The sequence below is a fragment of the Equus asinus genome, chromosome 2, assembly GCF_041296235.1.
Source record: "Equus asinus isolate D_3611 breed Donkey chromosome 2, EquAss-T2T_v2, whole genome shotgun sequence".
Classification (NCBI taxonomy): Eukaryota; Metazoa; Chordata; class Mammalia; order Perissodactyla; family Equidae; genus Equus; species Equus asinus.
The window spans coordinates 146,800,068-146,822,274 of record NC_091791.1 but is presented as its reverse complement, the minus strand read 5'-3'; the positions used below and the strand labels follow the sequence as shown (position 1 = coordinate 146,822,274).

The 22,207-nt window shown below is 41.7% G+C and overlaps 1 protein-coding gene across 2 annotated transcripts in view; it reads right to left on the bottom strand.

The window, feature by feature from the left end:
- The window catches only part of USP50 (ubiquitin specific peptidase 50), a 32,120-nt gene extending 10,159 nt beyond the window's left edge, over nucleotides 1-21,961 (bottom strand). Inside the window, exons 1-6 of one of the 2 annotated variants that reach the window (XM_070501681.1) lie at nucleotides 21,800-21,961; nucleotides 13,496-13,690; nucleotides 13,038-13,233; nucleotides 11,207-11,416; nucleotides 9,799-9,941; nucleotides 6,967-7,099 (exon numbers count right to left, since the gene is read on the bottom strand). In XM_070501681.1, coding sequence (XP_070357782.1) covers nucleotides 6,967-7,099; nucleotides 9,799-9,941; nucleotides 11,207-11,416; nucleotides 13,038-13,233; nucleotides 13,496-13,581 — 768 coding nt within the window. In that variant the 5' untranslated portion in view covers nucleotides 13,582-13,690; nucleotides 21,800-21,961. Of the gene's footprint in view, nucleotides 1-6,966; nucleotides 7,100-9,798; nucleotides 9,942-11,206; nucleotides 11,417-13,037; nucleotides 13,234-13,495; nucleotides 13,691-15,240; nucleotides 15,404-21,799 lie in introns of those variants that run through there. The other variant, XM_014852489.3, reaches the window with a different exon arrangement.
- Nucleotides 21,962-22,207: the final 246 nt, after the last annotated feature.

Sequence of the window (22,207 nt, the reverse complement as noted above, 5' to 3'; positions counted from 1 at the left end):
AGTGGTTAAGAGCTGCATGCTGATTTATTTATGGATGAAATATCATGATATATGCAATGAACATTTAAATATTTTAGCATAAATTTAGAGAGAGAGGAGAGGGAAAATATATTGAAATGTATACACTGGCAAAATATTAATTGTTGGATCTAGGTAAAGTATATCTCAATGTTCTGAATACAGTTCTTTCAGATTTTATGAATGCTTGCAAATTTTTATTTTAAAAACTTTGGAGAAAGCACATGCAAAGATTCTCGAGATCATTAGCCTAGGGAAATGCAACTGAAAAGCACTAGATACCACTGCACACTCAGTTGTATGGTTCAAATAAAAAGACAATAACAACTGTTAGGGAGGATATGGGAAACCTTATACATTGCTGGTGGGAATGTAAAATGGTACAGCCATTTTGGAAAACAGTTTGACAGTTCCTCAAAACGTTAAAATAAAGTTACCATATGACCCAGTAATTTCACTCCTAGGTATATACCCAAGAGAAATAACAACATGTCCACACAAAACCTGTACACAAATGTTCATGGCAGCATTATTGATAATAGCCGACAAGGAGAAACAGCCCCCATGTCCATCAGTGGATGAGGAGATCATGAATGTGGTCTATCCATACAGTGGACATCATTCAGCAATAAACAAGGATGAAGAACAGGTAATGCTAACAACATGGATGGACCTTGAAAACATGCTGAGTAAAAGGCAGTATTCACAAAAAGTCACATGTTATGTGATTCCACTTCTATGAAATGTCAAGAACAGCCAAACCCACAGACACAGGGAGTAGATCAGTGGTTGCCAGGAGCTGAGGGGAGCAGGAACGGGTCGTGGGGTTTTTTTGGAGGATGATGACAATGTTCCACAACTAGATCACTGAGGACTGCATAACTCTGAATGCACTAAAAACTACTGAACTGTACACATTTAAGGGTGAACTTTATGATTCATGCATTATCTCAGTAACTTATTTTAAGTTGGAAAACAAAAATATAGTGTACAACAAACCAACACTGAGAGCAGTTATTTGCAACATATATAACTTACAAAGAAACCGTGTCTAGAACATTTAAAGAACTCCCTTGAATGAATAAGAAAAAGAGAAATAACCCTTTTTAAAATGTTCAAAAGAGGGGCCGGCCCCGTGGTCGAGTGGTTAAGTTCGTGCACTCCTCTTTGGCGGCCCAGGGTTTCACTAGTTGGGACCCTGGGCGTGGACATGGCACTGCTTGTCAGGCCACACTGAGGTGGCGTCCCACATGCCACAACTAGAAGGACCCACAACTAAAATATACAGTATGTACCAGGGGGCTTTGGCGAGAAAAAGGAAATATAAAATCTTTACAAGAAAATGTTCAAAAGACAAATTTTCATAGAATAGGAAAGACTAATAGCAAAGAAATATGTTAAGATGCTCAAGGAAATGCAAAATCTAAGAACAAAATGAGATGTAATTTCATACCTACTATTTTTAGCCAAAAAAAAAAAAATCAAGTAGAAAATCAATGTTGTTTGCTATGTTAATAGATTAAAGGAGAGATTTAGGTCAGTTGTCCTCAAAATGTGGTCTGATGATAACTGGTAGGAATGCATATTGGTATAACCAATTTGAAAACCATTAACATTACCTAGAAAGTTAAAAATTCACATACTCTATGATCCAGGTGATTCCACCCCTAAGTATATACACTAGACAAACTCTCACACATATATATGCAATCATATCCAAGTGATGTTGTTCATAATAGCAAAAATCTGGAAACAACCAAATGTCCATCAATAAAACAATCGATAAACTATGGTACATTCACACATATCATACACTAGTGAAATTATAGCTTCATACAAAAATGTGGGTGAATCTTAATACAGCGAAAAAAGCATCTTGCCAAATTCTAAAGAGTATAATGCATTTTTATTAAGCTCAAACACAAGGAAGCAAAACAATATATTGTTTAGAGATATATGTAATAAAATGATGTCAACAGTCAAGAGAATAGTAAGTGTCAAATTCAGGATAGTGTAGCCTCAAGGGGATAAGGCCAAGGATAGAGGGAAGGAACAAAGAGACAGGCACAATTGTACTGATGATGTTTCAGTTCCTAAGTTGGGTGGTGATTTCACAGGTATTCATTTATTATGTTTCAAGATATCCATATATCTGATATATATTCTTTCATATTTATCAAATATCACATAATGACATTTAAAATAAAAATAAAATAAGAGGATAGAAAAAGAACAAACAACATCATCCAAAAGAAAGCTGGCATGGTTTTATCAGTGTCCCGACTAGACAGACATTAAGTGAAAAGTTATGATTCAGGATGAAAGATTCCTCTATCATGATAAAAGGAACAATTCACTGGAAAGAGAGAAAACTGCACCCATAGCTTCAAATTATCTAAATAAAAAATTATGATTACTGTAAAAATTGGACAAAATCACAATCTTTTAACACATGTATTTCAGTCATTAATCTTGAAAAAGCAAATAAAACTTATCAAGAGTATATAATATTTAAAGCTTTTATTTTTCCTTTTTTCTCCCCAAAGCACCCTGATACACAGTTGTATATATTTTTAGTTGTGGGTCCTTCTAGTTGTGGCATGTGGGATGCTGCCTCAGCATGGCTTGATGAGTGGTGCCACGTCCATGCCCAGAATCCGAAACGGTGAAACCCTGGACCGCCGAAGCAGAGTGCAAGAACTTAACCACTTGGCCACCAGGCTGGCCTCAAGAGCATATTTAAACAACACAATTGACAAATTATATTTAACGGACACATGGAACCCTAAACCTAATTTAAAAATTTTTGGGGGGCCAGCCCCATGGCATAGTGATTAAGTTCTCGTGCTCTGCTTTGGTGGCCCGGGGTTTGCCCGTTTGGATCCTGGGCACAGACCTATGCACCACTCGTCAAGCCATGCTGAGGCAGCGTCCCACATAGAAGAACCAGAGGGACTACAACTAGGATATACAACAATGTACTGGGGCTTTGGGGAGAAAAAAGATTTTTTTTTAAGCACACATAAAACTAGGTCATGAGTGAGTGTCAACACATACCCAGAATGGATAACATTTGGACCATATTTTCTGATGAGTGCAATTAAGTTACAACTCAGTAACAAAAAAACAACTATAAAAAAACCATGTTTGGAATTTTTTAAATGCACCTCTACATAACGAGTGCATGAAAACACAATAAATTCAAAGAAAGTAGTAGAAGAAAGGAAGAAAGGCCAGAAATTAATGAAATAGAATGCAAATAAATAATAGAATCAACAAAACCACAAGCTGGTTCTTTCAGATGACTCATAAAATAGATAAACCTTTGGCAAGATTGATCAAGAAAAGAGAGATTAGACACAGATAATATTAAGAATGAGCAAAAGGAGAACTGAGAAAACAACAGAGATGTTAAAATACCGAGAGCATAACGTGAGCAATTTTATGCCAAAAACTTGAAAATGTAAAAATAGGCAATTTTAAATATAATTTTTAAAACTGTGTTAAGGTAAAACAGAGCTTTTTATAGGATAACGTAGGTGAATGTCTTCATGATCTTTGGGAAGAGTAATTTGGGATATTTTCACACCACACAATGGAATACCAGACAACAACGAGAATGGCAAACTACAATGCCTGCAACAATGTGGATGAATGTTACATAATTCTGAGTGAAAGGAGCCAGACACAAAAGACTACACACTGTATAACTGTACTTCTATAAAGCACAGAGACTGGCAAAACCCATCCTTTCAGCAGTTGATGGTTTCTCGGACTGGAAGGGGCCCCGGTGTGGTCAGGGTGCTGGTGAGAGTCTGCCTGAGCTGTATCCTGGTCACATGGGCGTGTCCACTTTTTGAAAATTCACTGAGTTTTGCACTCATGGTTTGCATTTTTCTATATGCATGTTTTTCTTCAATAAAAAGTTTATTTTTTAAAAAATGAAGAAATAGAATTCCTTAATAAACCTATAATAGGTAAAGCAAATTGAGCCAGTATTTAAAAATCTACCCACCAAGAACAAAAATTCCAGGCTCAGATGGTTTTTCTGTTTAATTCTACCAGACTTTCAGGAAACAAGTTATTTTTATTTTATATAAGCTGTGCCAGAGAACAGAAAAGAATGGCCAACTCATTTTATGAGGCAAGAATAAGGGTGATCCCCAGAACAAAAACAGCAAAGGGCAGTATGAGAAAGAACGTTACAGGTTAGTTTCTCAATTGTGAAAATAGATATTGCAAATACGTAGAAACATTTTTAGGCAAAAAAAAAAAAAAGTAAGTAGAAAATCAATGTTGTTTGCTATGTTAATAGATATGTTAATAGATTAAAGGAGAGATTTAGGTCAGTTGTCCTCAAAATGTGGGAAATGTGGGAAAACACACACACACATACATATATATATACAAAGTTTATGTGCTGGCACATGGCAACACATTCTACAAAAAAGCAAAATATTGGAAAGAAGCTAACTGCCCAGCAGTAGGAGAAATGATAGATAAATAGATACAAGGGACTACTAAAAGCAGTTAAAATGAATGTACTAAAACTAATGTGTCAACAAGGTTTATATCATAAAAACAACACTGAGGGAAAAAATTACAGAAGAGTATGCACAGTATGGTACCAGATAAATAAAACATGCAAAACACTAGCACATAGCATGTATCGACACACACACGTGTGATAAAAGCATGAGAGCGCATGGGACTAATACGCCAAATTCAGGCTAGTGGCCCCAACAGGGAATGGAGAGGGTGGGCTTGTCAAAGATCCCAGGGGGCTCGACTTCATCTACCATATTTTATTCGTAACATCAGCAGAGGGTAGCGAGAACACAGTATATTCCGTTTTCTGTGCCTGAAATATTTCATAATTTTAAAAACAGTCTTTCTAGAAGCCGATCATTCGAGGAGGGTTGAAGGAGGCAAATATCATTAGCATATGATTGCTATTTTCAAATATCTGAAGGGACATCATGTATGAGAAAAAAAAAGATGTGTCCTGTTTTGCTAACGTGTATGTACAAGCATTTGTTAGCTATAAAGCCACATACATATTACTATCACTCCTTCAGAGGACAGAATTAAGGCAAATGGCAACCATTACAAGGGGGAAGGTCCATTTGGGCCCAACACAGAGAGACGCGCTGACAGGCAGAGGCAGCCTAATGCCTGGAGCCGGCCTGCCTGCCTGCCCTCAGATCTCGGCTCTGCCCTTTGTATTTGTAGGCGGTATGACTGGGGCCAACTATTCAACCTCTTTGCGCCTGTTCCCCAATCTGTAAAATGGGGATAATAATAAGGCCTCCTCACACGGCTATGGAGGGATTAAGTGATTATCTGCAAAGTGCTTAGGACAGTGCCTGGTACACAGCCAGCAGTGTTTGTAAAATAAATCAAACAAATCTGGCTGATTTGTGAGCTCTTCAAGGGCTCCTGCAGAGGCTGGATAAATCTCCATCAAGGACGGGGAGAAGGTACCCTCCCCTCTGGTCCAGATGAGTACTTCTCAGGCTGCCGTATGCATTCCATCACACGGGGATCTGGCTAAAGTGCACGTTCCACGTCAGAAAGTCCGGGGTGAGCCTGAGATTCTGTATTTCTAGCAAGCAGAATCGATGCTACGGGGCTCCTGGGGTCTACACCCGGAGTAGCAGGGCTCCAGATGACCTTTCCCCATGGCCAGACATCATGGTTTCAAAGATGCTTAGTTCTTATTTCCAATCAATCATCAATTTTCAGTAAATTCTAAATATATTTCTCTTTCAAAACCAACTTTTGGCCCCTCAATTAACTAATAATAATTCAAACACTAAAAGGATTGAGAATTAAGAGGAGGCTTGGGGTGATTCTTTTTATACTAATGTGTGTCTTTTCATAATGTAACTAATTACCATATAATTTTTTATAAATTCAGCTTTTTGTCTTTGGGTTTTCTTAAAGCAGAAACACTTATAATGAGAAATTAAAACAGTAAAATATAGGGGAGGCAGTTCCTGTGTCATTTTAGAATTCACATTAGAGTCTATAATTGATACGACAGAGAAGAGGATGTCACTCTAGATTCCCAGATGGGCGAGCAAGCGAAGGGAAACCACATTTGAGGACAGGGTAAATTAGAAAGAAGGAGAATGCCAAGGTTTGAAGGGAAAAGAACAAACAAAGAATGATCATTTTTTCAAAGTTTGAAGATGTGGTTCTGAGAGATGCTTAAGAGGAAAGCCAGTCGGATTAACACTTCCTATTAATTGAACAATAAACTGAATAGGCAGATTAGACCTCAGTGCACTGGAGGACACTGGTGAATCCTCCTGGGCTCTGGGGCAGCCCCACCCATCCGATATGGACACAACGGGACCCCAGGGTTCAAGCTGAAACCTGCGCGTGCTCTGAAGCAGGTGTTTCACACACTGATCCAGAACAGCAACCCGGAGAATGGCTTGGTGCTTGGGGATGACTGACGTGGGAAGTTCTGGCTGACTTGGTCTGAATCAGACTTCATGCTTTCTTTCCTTCAGAGAATCCTCATTGACTATAGCTGACTCAGAGCCGGAGGGACCCCTTAAGTGTCCTTAGGACAGCGAGTCCGTGACTATAATGTACCTCATGTGTGGGGGGCTTTGGCCATAGGGTGGCCAGTGATTATTCACTATAAAGCTATTGGAACCAACTTCTGCTGCCCCCAGAGCACAATTCACAAATTTCCCCAGATCTGAAATAGCCACTGAGTGGAGGAAAGTGAGGGGACAGTGAACAGGACATTTTATTCCTTCCCTGCCCTACTGTTCTGGGTCAGAGCAGGGAGCGCCAGCCTCCGTATTTTGTTTTCAAAAGGAGAGTACAGGAGAAGTCAGGGAAGGGTGGAAAGAGTAGGCATTCAAGCAGATAATTCTACAATTTTCTTTAAATTTGTATTATTTTAAATAGTTTTAGTATTTTACTCACCACCACTGCACAGAGGTTATATTTAGAATGTTTCCGAAAAATCGGACAAATGTAAGGAGTGAGGTCCAGGTTAGTGAGTGGGTAATGAATGTTTGTTCTCAGCTTCCTTTTCATTGTACCCAGAATGTCAAACCTGGAGAGAGAATGAAGGTATGGAATATGAAGTCAGTTTGTGAACTGCGCATGAAGGAAGTCCATGCACCTGTTAAATCCCAAGTAGAGTTAAAAGTAATTTCTTCTTATTTTTAAAGACTGGCACCTGAGCTAACATCTGTTGCCAATCTTTTTTTTTCTTTTTCTTCTTCTCCCCAAAGCCCCTCAGTGCATAGTTGCATATTTTAGTTGTGGGTCCTTCTAGTTGTGGCATGTGGGATGCTGCCTCAGCATGGCCTGACGAACGGTGCCATGTCCGCACCCAGGATCTGAATTGGTGAAACCCTGGGCTGCCGAAGCAGAGCGCATGAACCCAACCACTGGGCCACGGGGCTGGCGCCTAAAAGTAATTTCTTGGGAAGATTATTTGGTGCAGACTTGTACATAATTTTCTTTTTCTTATCTTCATATATTTAGAATCTCCACATCCACAAGCCTCATCAAAACTGAGACTGGAGTGGGCCAGGAGCTTGAGTCAGGAGTGAGACAGTGTCAATCAAGTGGGAGGAAAAGAAAGGGATGCAGCCCGGCTTGGCGTGGGGGGAGCAGAACTCCGTACTCCCATCGATAACTTCCTAAAGAGTTCATCTGGCTGATGCTGTTCACTCTAACCCAGCTGCCTCAGCTCTTCCTTCTCTTGATTCCAGCACATACTGTCTTAGCAGCGTCCTGTTTTCCAGCTCTGAGGTTTTAATATATCTTTAATAAGACAAAATGTTGTGAAAATCTTGTCACATTCTCTATTTGTTATATGGATCAGCAGTTCCCAAATCTCAGCTCATATCAGAATCACACTAAAGCTTTCTAGAAAAGAAATTATGTTCATTTTGGGAAAATGTCTGATTTAGGTTTGGGGCAGGGAAACTACTGGATGAGCCTGAGATATTCCTGTGCCAGAAAGCAAGAAATCTTGTTTTCAAAAACTAATAAAATACCATAGGACCCAGCAATCCCATGCCCAGGTACCATCTCAAAAGAAATAAAGGCTTGGGCCCAGCCTTGTGGCCAGGGGGTTACGTTTGTGCACTCTGCTTTGGCAGCCCAGGGTCTCACTGGTTTGGATCTTGAGCCCAGACCTAGCACTGCTCATCAGGCCATGCTGAGGCAGCGTCCCACATGGCACAACCAGAAGGACATACAACTATGTACTGGGGGGTACTTTGAGGAGAAGGAAAAAAAAGGATTGGCAAAAGATGTTAGCTCAGGTGCCAACCTTAAAAAAAAAAAGACTCGTATCCACATAAAAGCCTCTGTACTAATGTTTATAGCAGCTGTATTCATATCTGCCCCAAACTGAAAACAACCCAAATGTTCATCAGCTGGTGAAGGGATAAACAGTTGTGGTACATTCATAAAGGGAACACTATACAGCAATGAAAAGGAAGGAACCACTGCTACACGCTACCATGAGGATTAAGCTCAGAAACATCATGCTAAGAAGCCAAACTCAGAAGGCTACATATGATATAACATTGGACATTCTGGAAAAGGCAAAAGTATAAGAATGGACATCAGAAATTTCTAGGATCAGAGGGTAGGTGAGGGGATTGATTATAAAGGAGCAAGAGGAAATTTTTTGAGGTGATGAAAATAGTCTATTTGTTGGCTGTGATGGTTACATGACTGTGTATATTTGTTAAAATTCATAGAACCATACACCTAAAAAGGATGAATTTTATACATGTAATTATACTTTAATAAACCTAAACTAATTAATGGGGTCACAGGAGCTGGCTCGAATGGGCTCCCACTGGCCAATTTTCAACAATTTGAGCATCAAGAAAAATGATGATAGTAGTAGATATTAAACATTGAGTTTAAAAATATCCATGAGTCCAGAGTGATAACAATTACAGAGGGGAAATGGTGAGATCTTACAGTTACTACCTTAACCAAAGGGGTCAAACCTCGCATCACCAATAGCGGGACAAACTTTTATGATGTGCCTCCCGATGTCACATGATAACAAGTACATAACATCACCCGTGCTGGATTCATGCTGAAAAAAGGTTCAGCCCGAATCTAACCATGGGGAAACAATTAGATAAATCCAGAATGGGGGACACAATCTAAACTCCACCTCAGACCTGTGGAATCAGAATTGCCAAGGGTGAGGCCAGGGAATTTATTTTTTAAAACCTCTCCAGGGTGAGTGTCAAATGTCCATCAACAGATGAATAGACAAAATATGATACACATACAATGGAATATTATTCAGCCATAAAAGGGAATGAACTTCTGGTACACATCACAACGTGGATGAACCTTGAAAACATGCTAAGTGAAATAGGCCAGCAAAAAGGACAACTATTGTATGATTCCACTTGCATGAAGTACCTGGAATACACAAATTTACAGACACAGAAAGTAGATTAGAGGTTACCAGAGGCTGGGGGAGGATGAACGGGGAGTTACTGTTGAACAGTTATAGAGTTTCTGTTTGGGGTGATGAAAAAGTTTTGGAAATAGTGATGATTGTTGCACAGGATTGTGAATGTAATTAATGCCAATGCATTATATTCTTAAAATGGTTAAAATAGCAAATTTTGTGTTATATATATTTTACCACAAATTTAAAAAAATTAACATATCAAATACCACTGAAGTGCATGGTATGTAAATTATATCTTGATAACATTGTTCAAAAAACTCTGCTCATAAAAATGACAAAATCCATACCTTTTTAAGTGAAAGATAACTGTTTTTGGTGCTTTGGAAATACTGGCCCTCACAGCTGTTTCTTGCTTGGTTTCACAAAAGGAGCAGTGAATTCGGTTGTTCCAGGTCAGTGTGTCTTGTTGAAAAAAACACTGGAGACAGTCCTGTTGAGGAAGAAAGGATTTGGTGACAAATTGGATCACCGGCCCCTGGGGTCTCTGGTTCTATGAGAACCTTGGAAGAGCTGTGGAAATGTAATCCTCGGTGCTTTTCTTAAAGTCAGCAAGTCCAGGAGACAGACAGCAGTGTCACAGCTGCAGCCTGGGTGGGCGCAAAATCTACCTGGCGAAGGAGCGCTGCTTTCTCATTTAGTTACCGAAATGGATCCAAGTGCCCATCTCACTTCTAATCCCTGAATCAGCCTTTTAACGTTTCTGGTTCATTTCAGAATAACATTGACTGTACTGTTTCCACTAACCAAGTAGGCAGCTGTCTTACGTTATTCATCTCATCCCAAAAGTGATCTGATGGTTGAAAGAGCGCCATCTCTCAGTGTTTGGGGGTGGCCCGTGATAAAGGCCGAAGAAGAGAGGATTAGACCCCGCACCCAGAGGAGACCTGCTCCGTGTAGCCGGGACCCCGCTCTGCAAACCATTAACCTCAAGAGGGAGATAAGCACAGATTCTGTGTTCGGCAGACATGCCAGCACCTCATTTAGAGTCTCTGGAATTCCTTCGCAGCCACCGTTAGCAGTTTGATCTGAGAAGTGGTAGAATTCTACTCTCCAATTCTGGGATGTGAGAATGTTTAGCAACAGATGTGGTTTCATAATTTAGGAAGAAAAATAGAACTGTGTATTATTCTGTGAGGAAACTTACTGCTCCCCACCTCCCAACTGTTCCCTGTATTCTACTGCCGACCTCCCCACCCCCGTTCACAGGTGAACTTTCGGTATTAGGGTGAAGAAAATTCCAGAGGTAAACGAAGGCACTAGATTCCATTCTATCTTCCCAACACATTTCACAGCTTTTGTCCAAAATACAAGAGCTCTAGACTAAGAATCTTTTATATCTACTTCCCAGTCTGGACCTACAGACCTCTGAGGTGAGGAAAGGCCATACAATTTTTGCCAAAAAGTATAAATTCCCTCTATGCACCAAGCCATCCGAATAGACTGAGTACATCCTGCCAATTTCTCGATTTTACCACAAGGCTGTTTTATTGAGAACTTGTAGAAATACGACTGAATTCACGGGAAATTTGGGCTGTGTGTCGCTTTTCTATAAAACGTTGTCACCAGGGGCTTCCGACTTTTTTAAAGTTCTAAAGCAGCCGCCCTCATACTAGAACGTGTAGGAAACAGCCCTGAGAAAATCCAGGGCTGGGGTGGAGCAAGACGAAGGAAGCAGGGAGAAGGAAGGGTCCGCACCTGAAGCGAGCACTGGGCCTCGGATGGAATGGGGAGGGACAGGACGGTGAAGACTTCGTTCTTGTAGGTGCAGTTCTCACACGTCAAGCAGGTGACGCTGTAACTGAGCTGCCCTTCAAACAGCCGCGTGATGATGGAGGTCTCGTTGGCAATCGCCTTCCTGCAGCACCTGGGAACAGATCCTTTCTCACATGATCTTCTTCGGTGGTACTGGAGCAAGGAACAAATTTGCCCCAAATCAACGATTGATTACCGAACAATTTTTAAATTTTTTCCGCTTCTCAGTTGTTTCTATCGGAATGACACATTGCTACCAGAAAACACTTAATTTGGGATTCAGACAATAGAGTAAGATCTTCTTAAGAGTACATACTATGTATGATTTCTGATAACTCAGTTATTTTCCTCCTTAAGTGAAGCTCAGAAATGATGACACCCTAACCCTGTTAAAACCCATGTCCACGGCCCCAGGCCATGGGTATGATAATGTGATAGAGGGTCCCAGAGCCAGTTTTTCTTGGGAAGAGGGTAGGAAGCTATCAAACTAGCTTTCAGTCATGCAAACTGATCTAGAGGTAGAATAAAGGAATTGGATCTCTCCCGAGCCCCTTCAGGTTATGTCCCCTAGCCTCTTCTCCTTTCATTGTTAGTTAGGATCGCTTCTACAAAAGAGCAAATCTTCAGTTTCTACGGCAGCCCGATTTAACCAGCCGGGTGGCCTGATCTGAATCGGGCTCACACTCGGGAACAGCACTTCCAGGAGCACACCCCGACTTCCAGTGATTTCACAGCCTCCAGAGAATATACTAACACCTTGAAGACGCAGCCACTCCACGGCAGCTCTGATCTGGAGCCGTGCACGCTGCTCCTCTCTGGCTTGTTTCTGTCATCACACCCTGCGGCCGAGGTCTCCCACCCCGCCAGTGAGCTCACGCCCCCAAGTCCAAGTCTGGGTTTGGGAACCAGAATGCTATTTACTTCAGATTGCCTACAGATGAGGACTAAGTGATTTTTACTCACCACCACCCACCCCTCCGCCTAAAAAAAGTGCTGCCACGATTATTTCATTATTAGTAAAAATGAAAACTGAGGATTGCAGATGAGAATGACTAATGGCTGCAGTTTGTGGTCTTTGCATATCTCCTGGATGTTAGATTCGAGGCGAGCTAACGTCAGCGCATAAAGACCCTGCATAAAGTCAAGGACACGTCTGGGGAGAGTGGGGGTCTCAAATCAAGGCTGATGGCAGTGAGTCTTGTAAATGAGGCAAAACCCTTCGTAACTGGTGCTGTCATGTTTTATTAAATGTCTGTCCTAAGCCAATGAAGAACTCAGGCAAGGCAGGTTTGGATGAAGAGGAAACTTTGCAGTATAGAGATCTGTCCTTTCATCTAATACCAAGCTTGATATTTTCTTGGGTTTGTAGTTACCGAGAACATTTAATTTAAGTTGTAAAGTTCCATATGTTACATCTCATGAGGAATATATTTTTATTAAAAACATGATTGCCACTTAAAAAAAAAAAGTCCATGCAGCTGTTATCTGCAAAGGGAACTGGATTAGTGGCTTCCACACCTGCTGATCACTGAAAATACCAACTAAGACAGCGCCAGACATTGGTGAAGAGCTTCCCGGGTGATTCTGATGACCAGCTAAGTTTGGTAAATACGGACCTATGCAAATACTAACTTGAGTGTTCCCCATGGTGCCCCTGGCACCTGTGCTTGGCACAGTGTAGGCCATATTGATGGAAGAAATGAAAGAATGGAAAATGACAATTGCTGATAGGGTTGAAAGTCTACCCTATTTCAAGGCCATTAGTTCTACTTACCTTTTTCAGAGCTTCATGAAGTTCATTCAGGACATAAATCAAGAATTCCTGAGCATCTTGTTGTGTCTTTTTCATGAATGCTGGGTAGAGGTTGCCAAGAGCTGACCGAAATATTTCTGGTGACACACAGTCTGAGTCACCAAGCCACATGTCTGTCATCACGTAGGCAAAAGCCGTGGCAACCTCACTGCAGTCCCTTGGAAGAAGGAAGGGGAATTTTTCTGGCTGATCAATAAAACGACGGCCCCTAAAAACTCAAGGGCGTAGCATCAGACCCCAAACGAAGCTTCATTCATCTCTTGGTTGACCTTCCCACTTTACTCACCCTAGAAATGGTACCTGGGGTGCTGCAGACTCTGCGGACTTGTGGGGCCCTTAGCAGGGCTCCTCCCCTAACCTCGCCTTGGGGGAGCGCGGGTGGGAGCTGGGCTGCAGGGAGCGCGCGTGCGTGGTCTTACTTTTGAAGAGCGGTAATGTACTTTCCAGAGAGAAAGTATTCCACCAGCGGCGAGATGCTGCAGAGACACTGTAGGATGGCGTTCATGTAGCACGTGTTGCCGAGGTTCCGCAGGCCGGTCACGCCCTGGAAGTGGGACTGGTTCTCACCCGCCTCATTCCCTGGAGGGGTGTCATAGGGATCCGTGCACTCTGCGCTGTGTTGGTGCCACGTGGAAAGAAAGGAAAGCATTTTGAGGGTATCAAAATATGTACAAATGGCAATCAGGCGCTCTCAACCTCATGTCACAAAGAAGAGTTCTTAACGAGACTTCTCTCCAGTACACTCCCTTCCAAGGACAGAAGCGTTCGAACTTGGGAGTCTAAAACGGCATCACTGAGTCGGGAGCTCTTTGAACCCCACCTGCAGCCAAATGAGCAGAGATCAAAGGGTCTTCCTAAAACCAAAGCAGGAAGACAGAAAATGTCGGCCTTTCAGAGTCCCTAGAATTGATGGCTAAAAATGCAAGCTTTCCCTGTAAATACCAAAGTATTTATTTTTTGCTGGACACATAATTTAATTATTATTACTGGTAATAATAATAATAATAGTAGATAGTAGTTAATAACAATAGCTGTCATGTGTTGAGCCTGGCACCTCTGTTAAGTACTCAACATGCATTGCCCCATTTAATTCTTTCAACAATTCTCTGGGGTAAGTACACTTATTTTTGAATCCTGTTTTACAGATGAGATGTCATGTTTAAGTGGTTTAGTCATCTGCCCACGGTGATATACTAAGGGATGTGCAGTGGCATGTAAAGAGAAGGACTATTTATCTACCTACCTACCTACCTACCATCCGTCTGTAGAGAGTTATTGGGGTTTATATAGCATATATTGAGTGTCTATGTGTGCGTGTATACCCATACATACATAAGGCACATATACATATTGAGAGCAAATGTGCACACATATCAGGAGCATATATACATATATTACGAGCACATATATATGTGTGTATACATACATAGAGAGATGGAGCGTAGACTTTGTAAAACATAGATCTTCATTGAAATCCTGGCTCTGCCACTTGCTAGTTACTTGATCTGGGACTCATGTCTGTTTCTCGTCTATAAAATAGGAATAATGCTACCCACCTCATTGGGCTGTGCTGAGGATTAGATTAAATGATGCAAGTCATGTGGCACAGATGACATAGTTAACAAATGGTGATCTAAAAAATTTTTAAAGAAATGACTAAGGTAGGATGTCTTTTACAGTCAGCTCTAGAATTTGAGCATTCTCGTGAACTGACTAGACCTGCACAGAGGAGAGAACGCCACGGTCCCGAGGAGGCCTCCTCTCTCCACGCGGAGCTTCCTCCCGTAATTTGACTATTGCACCAAGCGGCCCAGAATCTTTATGATTTTCTTTCCAGGTACAGTGTCTAAAACTGGGTCTCCCTGAGACGGTGGCATCTCCTCAGTGTCTCTACTTACGGTTCTGCCAGTTTGAAAGTGCTGTTGGTTACATGGATGGTCATGTTCCCTCTCCCTTACCAAGGCCATGGGAGGCCCTGGACTGTCATTCTCTAGCAATAGCTATTGCCTAGATATTAAATAACATCTTCCCTTCCTTTCGGGGGACCTCCAATGGGTTAAACCTAAGGGAACCCTTCCAAATGGGGCTCCCTGACTCCCTTGAGTGTGGCGTCCCCCGGCCCCCAGTCCGCTCCTCTAGAAAGCCATGCTCGACAGAGGCTCACAGGACATAGTAGATGCTGAAGTCGTCCGCGGGGAGAGGCTGCTGGGAAGTCATTTTAGTGAAACCACGTTGGACTTTCACTTCTATTCAGGAGCTACGTCTAATCCTTTCAAACTTCATTTCTCCAAGCCTGTTACTTTGGCTCTTTTTGTTTGTAATAAACAATTTATATGTTCCTCCCTCCTTTCAGTAGCTGAAAACTCACTTTTATATCTACTGCAACGCATTCCAATTTGGATTTTTCCATGCATCATAATCCTTTCCATTCACCTTCAAGATTCTAGCAGGTTGCCAGGAGATACTGTTACTTGGTTACTTAAAACTTTAAAAAGATTGATTTCAGAGAATGAACTGAACATATAACCTCTGTTCCGCCATCACTCAGTTTCTCGTGTATATATATACGACATGCATCCACAGAAGATTTCCCTCCACTAAGTTAGTGGACACTATGGCAACCCTGTCCCCTTTGGGCATTCATCTACCCTACCGGGGACCCCACCACTCCCAGGACCCCAGGGGAGGTTTCTCAGCGTGGGGAGGGAGGCAGTTGAATTTTGCTGCTTCCAAAAACGCATAGCGTTGGGATAGACTGGAGCATTTCCCTTCGTGGTCGTCAACTATAGTGCAAAGGAGGTGCAGATACACACACACACACACACACACACATCCCATTAACGCCACAGGACATGTATAAATAAAGGGTTTCTCAGAGAAGACTTTATACGCTGATAAGTAGCAGAGCATGTAGGATCTCCTGTGCTCGCCTTTTCTTCATAGAGAACTGTGCTTAAGGGGGCCACTGGTGCCGTAGTGGCTAAGTTTGCATGCTCTGCTTTGGTAGCCTGAAACCACTGGTTTGGATTCTGGGTGCGGACCTACACACCTCTCATCAAGCCATGCTGTGGTGGCATCCCACATAGAAGAACTAGAATGACTTACAACTAGCATATACAACTATGTACTGGGGCTTTGGGGAGAAAAAAGAAAAAAAGAAGAAGATTGGCAATAGATGTTAGCTCAGGGCCAATCTTCCTTACCAAAAAAAAAAAGGCCTACCCAAAAAAGAAAGAGTAGGCGGCCGGCCCGGTGGTGCAGCAGTTAAATGCACACATTCTGCTTCGGCGGCCCAGGATTTGCTGATTCGGATCCCGGGTACAGACATGGCACTGCTTGTCAAGCCATGCTGTGGCAGGTGTCCTGCATATAAAGTGGAGGAAGATGGGCATGGATGTGAGCTTGGGGCCAGTCTTCCTCAGCAAAAAGAGGAGGATTGGCGGCAGATGTTAGCTAAGAGCTGATCTTCCTCAAAAAAAAAAAAAGAGTGGGCTTTATTAAAAAAAAAATCCCAAAACTGTGCTTAAGAAAGACCTTCAGTAGAGAGGGAATCCCCTCCAATGAAGCTCCCCCTCCCACCAGCCTCTCCCAGTGCTCTATCCAGATGAAAAGGGGTCAGGGAACATAATCAATCGTGGAGCAGTGAGAGCAGCCTGGGGTGGGAGGGTCTTGTTGGAAAGGGGAGCCTCTGGAGCTCCAAGCTGGGCCCAGCCTGCTCATCCTTTGCACTCACTCAGAATCTGTAGAGAGAAGGCAAAGAGCATTTAGGGCCCATCCAATTCGCCTTTTCTCAACTCTACATCAAGTAAAATAGATGAGGTAATTTAAAAACTTTTCAAAAATGTCAGTGTCAGAAAAGACAAAGGTTGAGAACTATTCCAGATTAAAAGGAAACTAGAGAGACAAGACAATTAAATACAATACCCAATCCTGGATGGGATCCAGGATCAGGAAAAAAATTGCTATAAAAGAACGTTATTAGGACAATTGATGAAATCTGAGTACAGATTATAGGTGAACAGTTCTGTATCAATGTTGAACCTTCTGAATTTTATAAAATGGTGCTGTGTTTGTGAAAGAGAATGCCCTTGTTCTCAGGAAATACACACTGAAGGATTTAGGGGTGAAGGGGCATGACCTATGAACCTGCTCTCAAATGGTTCAGGAAAACACACACAGACCCAGACCCACACGAGGGAAGGAAGGAAGGGGGAGCGATAAGGCAAACAGGAAGCCAATGCAGCCTAATGGCAGCAACTGGAGAAGCTGAGCCAACTTCTTGCACTATTCTTACGCTTCTGTAAGTTTGAAATTATCTAACCTAAAAAGCTAAAAAAACAAGAATGTAGTAGATATTCCTGCAGTATGGATTGGTCTCCAAGATATATTACCGGTAAGTCAAAAAACCAAGGTGCTGAAGAGTCTCTCTATAGTATGCACCCCATTTATGCCCAAATGGTTAAGAAAAATGAACATAGGTATATGCTCAGGCTACCCAAAAACATTAATAATAATCATCCTTTGGGGCCGGCCCTGTGGCCGAATGGTTAAGTTCCAGCACTCCACTTCGGCGGCCCAGGGTTTTGCTGGTTCGGATCCCGGGCATGGACATGGCACCACTCATCAGGCCACGCTGAGGTGGCGTCCCACACAGCACAACCAGAAGCACTCACAACTAGAATCTACAACTATGTACTGGGGGGCTTTAGAGAGAAGAAGAAGGGGAAAAAAAGGAAAATTGGCAATAGATGTTAGCTCAGGTGCCAATCTTTTTTTTTTTTTAAAAAAAGAATTATGACTCTGACAACTGGATAAGGGATGCTGGCAACTAGAGGTACCAACTCTTGCAGCTATTTGACACTTGTGGTCTATTTACAGGAGTGTGTCTTGAAGTCACCTCAGTGGTGGTTCTGCAGAACTGGAGTCCTGCCATCCTGCTGCTTCTGTCAGTAAAGTGCCCCCAAATTTTCCAGTTCCTCCTAATCAACGGAGTCTTGTTAAAATTTCATTTTATGTTTGATGCTAGTAGGTAAAATAAAATATGTTGATCTTGCATTCAGGAACCTTTCTAAACTTAGTTAAGTCTTTGGATTTTCCATAAACACATTCAAGTCATCTGCAAAAAATCTCTTTTTTTCAAGATTGGCACCTGAGCTAACATCTGTTGCAAATCTTCTGTTTTTTTTCTTCTCCCCAAAGCCCCCCAATACATAGTTGTATATTCTAGGTTGAGCACCTCTGGTTGTGCTGTGTGGCACCCCGCCTCGGCGTGGCCTGATGAATGGTGCCATGTCCATACCTAGGATCTGAACTGGCGAAATCCCAGGCTGCCCAAGCAGAGCAGATGAACTTAACCACTCAGCCATGGGGCTGGCCCCCTACCCTTTTTTTTTTTTTTTTTTTGCTGAGGAAGATTCACCCTGAGCTAACACCTGTCACCAATCTTCCTCTTTTGGCTTGAGGAAGATTCACCCTGAGCTAATATGTGTGCCAATCTTCCTCTATTTTGTATGTGGGATGCCACCATAGCATGGCCACTGACGAGCGGTGTAGCTCTGTGCCCCAGAACTGAACCTGGGCTGCCGAAGCGGAGCGTGCCGAAATTAACCACTAGGCCATGGAGCTGGTCCCAATGATGGTCACATTTTAAACCAAGCTTCTTTTCCTTGGATAAACCAATCTTGTTTGTGATGTAGTATCATTTTCATGAATTGCTGGTTTCTATGTTAATAGTTTGTTCAGGATTTCTATATCTGCAGTTCATGAGTAAGGTGACCTATGCATTAGTGTTCTGTGCTGTGTAACAAATTACCACAAACTTAGTGGTTTGAAACAACATATATTTATTATCCCATAGTTTCTGTGGGTTGGCGTCCAGGCATGGCTTAGCTGGGATCACATGTTGCATTTAGTTGTCACATCTCTTTAGGGTCCTTCAACCTGAAACAGTTCTTATGCACCTCCTTGACTTTCAAGATCTTGACACGTTTGAAGATTCCTGGCCAGTCATTTTGAAGAATGTCCCTCAATTTGGGTTTGTCTGATGTTTCCTCACGATCAGATTCATGTTACGCTTTTGTAGTAAGAATATCACAGAAGTGATGCTGTGTTCTTAGCGCATCGTATTAGGTGCTACACAATCTTGATTTGTCCCAACTCTGGTGATGTTAACTGTAATCACTCAAATAAAGTGGGGTCTGGCAGGTTTCTCCACTGTAGTCACTTTTCCCTTTCATAATCAGTATTTTGTAGGGAGGACTTTGAGACCGTGTGTAAATGATCTGTTCCTCATCAAACTTCCACACGCTAGTTTTAACATTAATTGACATTGCTTGGCGGGATTAATTATCACTATGGTGGTTGCCAAATGGTGAATGCCATTATTCTGACTACATTTATCAGTTTGTACTCTGCTATAGAGAGAAATTTTCTCCTTTCCCCATTTATTTAGTCTTTTATTTTAATCAGTGTGGACTCATGAATTCCTATTTTATCCAGTGGATTGTAATCTGTTATTATCATTATCTGTTTTTGATGTACAAGTTGTCTCAAGATTACCCAGCCGCGGCTCTTGAAGATGTTTTCTGTATTTGTTTGACATGTCCCCACTGTTCTTTGAGTACTTCCTGACTTTTTGGCACAGCAAGATCTTCAGATTTACCTTGTGTCATCCTCGCCCCAGTCCTGAAGGCAGCCATTTCTCTAAGAGCCCTGTTCCTTTTAGGAGAACTGTATTTAAAAACCAAGATTAGGAGCTAGGTGTACTAATGCTATTACGGCGTCACAGCTTCCCATTATCTCCCATGTTTCCTTATTTGATCAACTCCTCTGCAGGTCACTAACCTCCAGTAGCTGCCACCCCCACCCCATTACACTGCTCACGGACACCGTCCTCACCCTGCTGACACCCCACGCCAGCTTACGGCTCCACAGCAACCGGAGGCCTGCCTAGACTGGTGTCAACTAATGGCTTTTAGACTGAATTGTGAATGAATGAAGGAAGACAAGAGAAAGGAATCTGGCTCTCCATGTTATTTTTTGCTTCTCTCTTTGGTGGATTACTTTTTTTTTAAACCTCCCCTTCCCTCAGACTTTCTTTCCTTCTAATTGTCTAAAAGTTGCACGTTGTTTTTATATTCTTCTACTTATGTTTCCTTTAAGTATTTCAACAGGGGCCAGCCCAGTGGCACAGCGGTTAAGGCGCAGGTTCCGCTTCGGCGGCCCAGGGTTCGCCAGTTCAGATCCCAGGTGCGGACATGGCACGGCTTGGCAAAAGCCATGCTGTGGTAGGCATCTCACATATAAAGTAGAGGAAGATGGGCATAGATGTTAGCTCTGGGCCAGTCTTCCTCAGAAAAAAGAGGAGGATTGGCAGCAGCTCAGGGCTAATCTTCCTCAAAAAAAAAAAAATTAATTAAAAAAAATAAATATTTCAACAAATATACATGTAGCCCTTGTTTCTTAATCTATTTAGGTCAAAGGTTTGAATAGCAAGGAATACTGCATTATCCCAACCTATTTTGTTTCTAAGCTCTGGATGGCTTGTAATAAGTGTGTGTGTGAAAATTTACTTAATTTAGTTCCTGAGATCACACAGTGATAGGCTAGCAAGGGTTACCCATACTTAAAATTACTTTTCCATCAATGTCAAGAATATCTATAACTTTACCCAAATAGATGAAATCTTTAGTAAGCTTTAATACCACCTTCCCCTGAATCCTCTTTTCATATTTACAATTTTTTATTCTGGTTTACTTAAAAAATTATACTAAGTATAAATATTTGCCAGCAAGTACCTAAATTTATACATTTGATGAACCATTGCTCACCTATTTTATCTCGTGTCTTCCTATTTAGACCCAATCTTTCTTTTTGCTTGAGTATATCCTTAACATTTTCCAAGAAAATGATAAACTTTCTGGGAATGCCACTACATGTCTGCCTTCAAATTCCCCCCTTTCTACTGACAAGATCGCTCTGCTGCCCCTAGATACCGTATGACAGGTCAGAATTCTTACGTCAATCTGATTTGTATTTCCTTGGTAAACTGTTTTTTTTTTTTTGCTCTTTATTTGTAGTCACCAAAATGTGGCATTATGTTGGTGCTTTTATTTTCTCCCTCCTAGGTTTTTCCTTCTGGAACTCCTATTAAATACTTATTGCATCTCATTCACTAATCCAGAAAATATCTATTGTGCATCTCCTTTGTGCTAGGTATTTAATAGTGAATAAAATACAAGCTTTTACCTTCATATAGCTTACAATCTCCTGATCACTTGGATTTATTCTCTGTGCCTCCCACAGATTTTCTATTGTTTTGACTTTCTTACACGTGCATTTGTGTATGATTGAGCACTGGTATAGTTACTTGACTTGAACTCCCTTGATGTTTCAGTTTTACATTTGTGCTCATGGCTACTTTTACACCTTTTTTTCCCCCTAATTTCACTCTTAGAGGGTAACCTACAAGTGCCTTCAAATGTTGAGATGAATATGGAGCAGACTTATGCATTTTGATGCATATTATACATGTCTACGTCTCTCTTACGCATGTGGTCATGTTTTAACCATACCAACAGAAGCAGCTACAAGATGGTAAATTCCTTTGTAAAGAGAAAAATCACTCTCAGAAGGTTCTCTATTCTCCATCACATCCTCCCCTCCTCACTGGAACTTCCAAGGAAAGAAGGTACCATGAAGAGACCTTTTTTTTATTTGAGTACCTTTGTCTGCCGAGTACTTCCCTTACTGCATCTTCACAACAACATGAGAGAAGTGCTGTCAGAGAGGCTTGCTCATAATTGGGCACTCGTGGACTAAGTGGCAGAGCAAGACGAGTCCAAGTCTATCCAGCTCCATTTTGCACTGCAGTGTATACGCAGTAGCTACAGAATTGAAAAGCACATAGGATGTTGTAGGATGTATCAGTACTTTCTTTTTATTGCCAGGTAATATTCTATTGTATGGATAGACCATATTTTATTCACCTACTCATCGGTTTGACATTTGAGTTGTTTCTACTTTTCAGCTATTATCAATAATGCTGCTCGTGAACATTTGTGTACAAGGTTTTGTGTAGACATGTTTTCATTTCTCTTGGGCATATACCCAGGAGTAAAATTGTTGGGTCA